The sequence below is a fragment of the Dysidea avara genome, chromosome 4 (assembly GCF_963678975.1).
Source record: "Dysidea avara chromosome 4, odDysAvar1.4, whole genome shotgun sequence".
Classification (NCBI taxonomy): domain Eukaryota; kingdom Metazoa; phylum Porifera; class Demospongiae; order Dictyoceratida; family Dysideidae; genus Dysidea; species Dysidea avara.
The window spans coordinates 6,188,397-6,197,173 of NC_089275.1; the positions used below are offsets into that span (position 1 = coordinate 6,188,397).

Sequence of the window (8,777 nt, forward strand, 5' to 3'; positions counted from 1 at the left end):
TGGATACTTTATCACAATGGGTTGATGTTTGGCAGATGTCATTTAATCCTTCAAAGACTGAATATTTGAGAATTACCAATAAAATTAATTATGTGCAATCATCCTATTACCTATCTAATACCTTAATACCATCAGTGAGTCATACAAAGTATCTGGGTGTCATTATCGACAAAAATCTTAAATGGACACAACATGCTAACATGATCACTGCAAAAGCAAGCTCAGTGAGAAGTCTTTTACAACGGAATCTAGCAAAGTGTCCTGCAACAGTTAAATGCTACTGCTATAATACATTTGTTCGCCCCATTCTAGAATATGCCAGTACAGTGTGGTCCCCATACCATGAACATAACATCTATAAATTAGAAATGGTACAGAGAAGAGCAGCAAGGTTTGTGATGAATAACTATAATAGAACAGCTAGTGTGACAGAAATGTTGAACAGTTTACAATGGCACACATAGGAGAAGCGAAGAAATAATTTGAGAGCCTCACTAATGTATAAAATAATTAATGACATGGTAGATATTAATGTGCAGCAACACCACAACTAGAGGTCACCATCAAAGATTTCTGCAGTTGCCAACAAGGGTAGATGCTTATAAGGACTCCTTCTTTCCTTTTACAATAAAATTATGGAACCAACTAGATGATCATATTATCCAAGCTCCATCTCTTGATTTATTTAATAATTATATAAATTTGTAAATAAGTAGCTAACTACATGTGTACGAATATACTCATGGTTGAGTTTGTACATTAACAAATATATATATACCATATCTCTGTTTGATATGATAAAAAAATATTTTTCATACTGGAAAAGAATCCAGTTAAAGAATCCAGTGAGAACCCTAAGCGGAGTTGAAGTGGCCTAAATACCAACTAACTATTTAATGTTAATGGTGTAAATGCAACATATCAACTTATATATATATAAACTCTTGATAATATCAAAGTTATAAATGTGGACATAAAACTACATGGTATGTTGTAGTTCCAAAAATGTAACTATGTTTACCGTTTGCGAACTTGAAAGAAGATACAATCATCTTTGAGATACTGACATGTGTGAGTGACCATGTGGAGGTCTTCATTAGAAATAAACTTATGATGTCCCCAACCTCTAGGTCTGTCACCATCAATGACTCTGCCAGCAATGTCATCTTTGCACTTGTCATCATAGACCAATGTTACTAAATAATGTTCACAGTCACTGATCTGGTTCAACAGTTTCACTTCAAACTTTCCCCTCAGTGGCCATGTTAGCTCATCATCATATGGACCCTTCATGAGGTACAGGTACATTGACAGATGAGTATCCTTACCATCACCACTTCCAGCAGGAGTAACATACAGGCACATTTTATATCCCTTATCACAAGTTCTGAAAGGGTTACTGTACCATGTAGTCTTGGCTTTCTTTAGATTTATGTATTCTGACATTTTTATTGTCACTGGCATTTGGAGACTATTTGATGTGATCATAAATATCAGCTGAAAACCCCACTGCTTTAAAGTACTGCTGATGACATCATCCATGTCAGAACTGGATATCACAGCCTCTAATTTCGCACATCTGTTTTGCAGATCCTCAAGTTGATTTTTCGTCATTGCTAAATGATCATGTGCTTTTTTGCTGTTGTGGATCACCAGATCCTTACGCATCATCTTCTCCTCACACCCCACATTATGATACTCACACTGGACCATCTCAAGAGGACATTCCTTCCTGTGTGTTTCCATGTCTTCATGAGGGACACTCCCTACCTCACACTTGTTGGGACAGGGTAGGGGAATCTTGGGACACTGTTCCTTATGTTCTCCCTCAATAACCTGATGTTCTCCTGTAATGTGACAGTACTGACAGTCAACCTTACGACATGGACACTCAGTTTCAACATGACTAGTCAGATATTGTCGTTGTAACATCTTCCCACACTCATTGGAACATTTCACATCCTCAAACTGACAACCGTCACTGTTTCCAAGGTGATTGTTGATGTGATTCAGTTCACCCTGCCACTCACAACCTCTCTCCTTGTTAGTACACATCACATGAAGACCCATAATCTCTCTACCACTTAGCTTGTTGGGAAAAATGGCGAACTCTTTATTTCGACAAAGTGGACAATTGGTAGCAACCCTCCTGGCATTATCCAAACAAGACTTACAAAAGTTGTGCCCACAACATCCGCTCAGGTAAGGATCTCGGCAGGGATGGATGCATAACCTACACACAAGCGAATCTAGTGGAACATCGACAAACTTGTTTTCATAACCACCAGGTGTAGCAATTGCCATACTAACTATCACTATAAAAATAATACAACTGTATCAAATGATTGATAAAGACATGATTGTATAACTTATATCAGGGATTTGTACACAATGTGAATTAACATTATAATAGTGTGTCCAATACCATATATGTATAAGTTTCAAAAAAAGAAAATTTCACAGATTTTGTATTTGCTTAGTTGTTTGTAAAAAATTTAACGTTTTTAGTTACAGTGCATACAAAAGCTGAGGAAATAATGTCACGCTCGCAGGGTAAACCACTTATGGGAATAACTTGAAAATTGATCTGTTTACAGATTATAACTAACCTTTTTGTGGTTTAAAAGAAATCGCAGTGACAGCAACTGCTATTAGAGTTACAAGGAAAAACCAGCAATACTATGGTCAATTGCAAAATACTGTACTGAAATAGGTGTCAGCTGGTTAGTATAGCTTCAGGCACAGATGACCACCCATATTTCATTGTTTTTTCCATGATCCCTACTCAAATTAAACGTTCTAATTTTCCCTTACACATTAAAATGGTGTTCAGCTGAGGGGATGAAAACTCACAGTGGGAATAATTTACCAGACTGTTCACAAATCAGATGAGATTTCTTTCAAACTACAAGGAATATTCAAACACCATGCACATCTTCATGTAAGCTAGTGTTGCAGAAACTTGTGTACCAAGCTTTAGACTTACTGGGTTTTCACCTGGATACCAAAGGTTAACCGATTAATACATATGATCATAAAAGATGTAATTTCAGACACCTTCTGTTACCAGATCACACTTACATCTACCAACAGATGCACTCCCCTACATTTTAGGGCTACTCTTCTCCTTTCTAAATATTTTATAGTTCGTTAAAATTTTCAACTGTAAATTACAAATCAAAGAAAACAAGCCGTTACTGTCAGAATTTGTGGCCTACAACATGTTAGCGAAGACAATAATTGTTTTGTGATACACTGCAAAATTATTGTGCATACAGATATGTTTTAAGCCACAAATTCTGATTTTAACAAATTATCTAGTCCCATTATTGCTCCAGTATAACTATATATTTATTTTGATCTGTAATTCACAACTAAAAAGTCAAATAAGTATATCTTTAGATAGTATGTGAGCAGCCATACAATTTGAGAGAGGAAACTGTTATCTGGATACAAGTGTGATATCATACAGTATGGAAGTAACCATACTGTATATTAGAGATCATGGAAATTTGAGTTTTCTGGCCAAAAACATCACCCAAAAATCAGCTTCACAAGACCATCCTGATGACTTGGCAGTATTGGGTAGGTATAACCAAAAGTGCCTTCAGTATGACCCTAAATGTTTCCAATAGATTGCTACAAAAGTTTTGGAAAAAAAAATGATTCAATGGACTTTTCTACTGACTGATTAACTGCCTACCTGATGCCTTCAGACAAGTGTAACCTGATAATGGCTAAGGTTACGGGCTTGATTTTTTCACTGTTTGACATTGCTTTTCAGCCCGGCTGGTGCCTTTTGTCATACCACAGTATGTACAATGCATGCATCATGGACCTAAATTTGGCCTTTTGTGTCCCATTTCTTTTTGCTGACAGCCCAAAGTGTTGATTCGTAGTAGCATGATGGCTTCCCGGCTATGTTTGTAGCAGGAATTGTCCGTATTTTCTGTGGAGATTAGATTGATTGCAGAGGTGCATCTCTTACTGTTCTTTGCTTATAACACTGTATAACCAGGCTGAGCATAGCTGAAAGCAAAGCATACTAGCCGCTTCACTTTTGAGTCAGTAATTTATTTATTTATTATACCAGTTAATGATCAACTCAACAAAGGTACATAATAATCATACAAGATAAACATTGAACAATAGAGTCAAGGGATCTAGTTTAATAGAATCAGCAACAGAAGAGAGATGTTGCTGTTTCAACCAGCAAATATCAGATTTAGCAGATTGTAAATAGAGGAGACAGAAGTGATTAGATTGTTGCTCTATCAGGAGCACTGGGCTGAAGGAATCAGTTAGTCAGCTGGTAGAAAATTTAAATTTTTAAAATCCATAGAAACTTGTTGAAAGGGTTTGAAGGCATTTTTGGGCATGGTTATGCTTAACTTCCAACTTGCTGTTTTGAAGAAAAAACCAGCACTATTTTCAGGTGATAATTTTGGCCAGAAAAAGCAAAAACTCCATGATTCCTTATATACAGTACTACCTTACTGTATGATATGATAATTATATGCAATAGTTATTGATCAAAAGTAATTGTAAATTTGTTGAGAATGTGTCATAGTTAGTGGTATCTAGGGGGAATGTCGGTTAGTTGCTCCATTCATTGGTTGATCCTACCTCACTTTTTCATTGTAAGTCAAACATATTTGCTACTGATATACAGTGCTCCTCCATTACCTGAACTCATTGGGCTCCGGTGATAATTGAAAAGTTTGGGTAATAGAAGCCAATTCATTTATATACACATCCAAATACTTTAATATAACATATACCTTTGTCAAAATCCTCTAATAGAACAGTCATTTCCACAGAAAATTCGGATGATGGCTGGATAATAGGGGACTACTGTATACTAAAATTAAAAAAAATGAAATAGGGACCCAAGTGATAAAAACCAACAAAACAAGAGATTGGTATTACAACATAGCCTGTGGGGAAAATCCCTAAATTGGCATGTCACAACAACTGTTTTTTTCATTGCCAAAGTAGAGATTTTCCTGAAGAGTAAGAAGTGTACCTACATCATAAGGCCATATCTATTTAAAAGTTGTTGATCGGATTTTTCAAAAAAAAACAAAAACCAACATGATAATATACAGCTAGGCTTGGCCACACCAAATAAACTCTCTGTTTCCCATCCTACTAACTTGCGGGTGGGTGGTCCATTTCTATTATTCCATTATGCGATTGACAGCTTTTCAAGCCATTATTACCTAGGCTATAACAAACAGCCTAATAACATTTTTCACCTTGTACCTTCATCTTTTACGTTACAGGAATAAAAAGAATTTGTGACAACTTGATAGCATACTGACAAGTGCGCTGACAATCAATTTTACAAAGTCTGTATAGTATGCAAGAAAACCGGAATTAATGGAAGAATACATAATGTAGAGCTTTTAGAGCTGGGAGTAAGGAGATGTGGCAGTGGATAGGAAACAGAGAATTTATTTGGAGTAGTGGCCTTAGCTTCAGACATGCTTATGATTTCTGGTCAAGACAATATCATGAACCATGATAGTGGGTTCATGATTTTTTTTGCAAAAATCCTAATAGAACGCACACCTAAAAACCACCTTGAAAAGTATCCTTCAACTCAAAACAACCCTTTAGTGGTTCTTTGCAATGAGTATAAGTCCACTAGTAAGTATCAAGTGAAAAGGAAACAGCAAGTGTATTTCATATAACAATAATTATTCTTTCACAGGCATAGCAAAGAATCCTGGGATAAAAAGTAGCAAGACTTGCTGAATGGATCATTGTGTGTGCCCATGACTTATTTTTAATTTTGTTTTTGCATGGAAGCAGTCCAAACTGGGCCATTTCTTCTTGCCAAAATGCCAGTACACACGAAAAGCCATCCATTTAAGATCGCACTCAGAGTTAGGTTTTTGGGTGTGCACTGCCTGTTAATAAAATCTGTCCTTATTAAACTCAGTATAGGCCAGGAAGCTTAATCTGTGCTGAAGACTTTGTTGAAAGGTGGTTTTTTCTCTCCGTGATCATTATACGTGGATGGATTATCTACTCTAACAGAGCAGTCATGTAAATACTCTAATATTCCAGTCAAGTGTATATCTGATAACAACAATCGTTGCACTGAATTTGACGGCTATTAAAGGCAGCACTAGTAATGTAAATTCTAGGAGACTCTGCATTTTGATCAGATTCATGTGTGTACTGAAATGTTGATGGCATTACTATGCAGAATACAAAATTACACTACTTACAACAGTCTTCATTATCAATAAAATAAATCCATAATCCATTACTGGATTAATAAAAGTACATAAATTAGATGAATAAAAAGTTGAAAATTTTAAGAGGGAGAATAGGAATTACTGAAAAAGCCATAGAAGAGATCGCTGAAAAACCATGAAACAAGAAGGGATTGCTGGGATGGTAATGTAAACCATAAATCCCTAATTTGGCTCATTTCAAAATGATGGAGCATGTAACTAAAGATTTTATGACAGAGAGTCAAAATAGGGGTTTGTGGTTTAATTTACCACCCCAGCAATCCCTTTTTGTTTAATGCTTTTTTCAGTGATCTCTATTCTTCCTCTTAAAATTTTCAATTTTTTATTCATCTAGTATTATATTGTTTCAAAAACAGATCAGTAGGTCAGAAAAATATACTGTACTGTCTGTATACATGTCAAATACCTCCTAGATACAAGCCATAGCACTATATGAAACAATAGCTAGTAGCTACATACATACATAGCATGAGCTAGAGATGTTACTGAAGTTTTGGTAGCTATATCATGGAGGGAACAGATTATAAGGAATCTATGCCTATGGATAATGTTATCTTTTGAGATCAAAATTTTACCCACTGACTGTTCTATTAGAGTATCTCGACCATTTTGCAACAATTGCAAATTAATTTCTAGATGTCACAAGATTTTTTCCTTGTACTTTAAAATCTGTGCAAAATTAGGCCGGTTGAGTCCAAGCAACAACTTTAATAGGTATCGCCTAATGAATTTCCCACCCACCCGAATGTGACTGTGGTCAAAATCGATTTCGAAAATTTGTCTTGACCATTGACCTCATTCCATTTATTTTTGCCATATTTTTATGAACTACTACTCATGAAGTTTTGATTGTGCCAGGAAAACAGTTGTCTTTCATGTAAAATCTGAGTAATCTGAGTCCTTGTTCGCTGACCTGTCACTTTGACCAGTCGCAGTACAGTGACCATTGGAGTGACACCCCCTTTTGAAGTTCACTACCGGGAATTTCAGTTCCGTTTGAAAATTGTGTTCTTTGCATGATGACGTAAGCAAGTTTAAAATGGAATTATTTTGTCTACAATTTTTGATGTAAACAACAATTGTACCTTCCATCACAAAGGGGTGCAGGTAGATCTGCGACTGCGGTCAGTCTTGACTGGCCAAAATTTTGCTTTGACCTGTGACTAAGAGCCTTTTTCGATCTTTAACCGGTGACTTAGCGACGATATTTCAGTACTTTTCGATTGTGGGTTGGAAATTTGTACCTTGACCGTTTTTGACTTAGCATGATTTTGGTGGCCTTGGCCTTTGACTTAGATTTTGACTGCGGTCGCAGATCTACCTACAGTGAGTGCCTGTGTGTCACCCCCTTGCATTACTTGGGTCCCTGTTGTAAGTGCTCTAAACGCTCCTGCCCTGTAAATTTTAATCATTTTTGTAGCTAAGTTTGTGTTTTTGTATGTTGTCTACATGTACAGTAGTTAAGTAATTAACTAGTATTATAAGTAATTGGTTTGGGCAGTTGGCACATGTTGCCATCTGACCCTCAACACCACCACAGTTTTCCATTTTTAATTTTGCATCTCGTGTTAAATGCAACAATAATACGCGTGATTACATCATCACGCGAAACGCTTGTTTTCAAACGAAACTGGAATCGTGATTACATGTACAGTAGGTATTTCCCCCATGCGATCTTGACCATTAATGGTCTGACCAGGCGAAGGTACAAGTTAACCATATATAAGCTGCGTTATCCCTGCAGATGACTGTTGAAACCCTGGTGAACACTATATAAGTTAATCTCACCTGTAACAGTCTAGTGGTTTCACACAGTTCGTTAGGACCCGAGGATAGATCAGAAGTAACTTAAAGTGCGGTTGATCACGTGCAGCAGGGTAGATACTGCGCGTTTAATAGAAGCAAGTAAATTATCTTACCAATATCCGTAATCCCCGAGTAATAATTGAGTAGAAATCAACACAGATGACATTCTCTTCCCCTGATTCACACTTGAAGAGGGCACCAACTGAGATTTTTCCACATCCCACCAGAATCAACTCCTACCACGACTCATTTTTCCCTTCAACAATCAACCAATCTTCTAGAATCCCTAATGCATCAAACATTTTAAATCTTTACTATGAAATAGGGGTAAGATTGAAAAGATGTACACCATACTACCAAGAGTTAATAATATGGGATACCTGACTACTATGTAATTTATAACTATAGTGTGGTTAATTTTGAGGTCTTGCACAGTAATAAATCTAATCCAAAACAGCCAAGCTGTAAAAAAAAGAGTGCGGCCCTGAGAAAGGCTATGGTGAAAAAAGATGTGAAATCCAAGGTGGCGGCCAAGAAATGGCTGTGATGGTAGGTTAATGGTAAAAATTTTAATAACGACAATTCAGGTGAATTTTGTGCCAAGACCAAGCGGCACCAAATTCACTGAATTGTTGTTATTAAAATTTTTACCATTAACCTACCATCACAGCCATTTCTTGGCCGCCACCTTGGATTTCACAT

The 8,777-nt window shown here is 36.5% G+C and overlaps 1 protein-coding gene across 1 annotated transcript; it reads right to left on the bottom strand.

The window, feature by feature from the left end:
• Positions 1-937: 937 nt before the first annotated feature.
• Positions 938-8,150, bottom strand: LOC136252352 (TNF receptor-associated factor 4-like). The gene is made up of 2 exons (XM_066044779.1): positions 8,058-8,150; positions 938-2,315 (listed from the first exon to the last, which is right to left on the bottom strand). The coding sequence occupies exon 2, from the start codon at positions 2,302-2,304 to the stop codon at positions 1,018-1,020; it is 1,287 nt and encodes a 428-aa protein (XP_065900851.1). The 5' UTR covers positions 2,305-2,315; positions 8,058-8,150; the 3' UTR covers positions 938-1,017.
• Positions 8,151-8,777: the final 627 nt, after the last annotated feature.

Bases quoted from the DNA above. Each gene is read 5' to 3' on its own strand.
- LOC136252352 (XM_066044779.1), bottom strand. From the start codon at position 2,304: ATGGCAATTGCTACACCTGGTGGTTATGAAAACAAGTTTGTCGATGTT.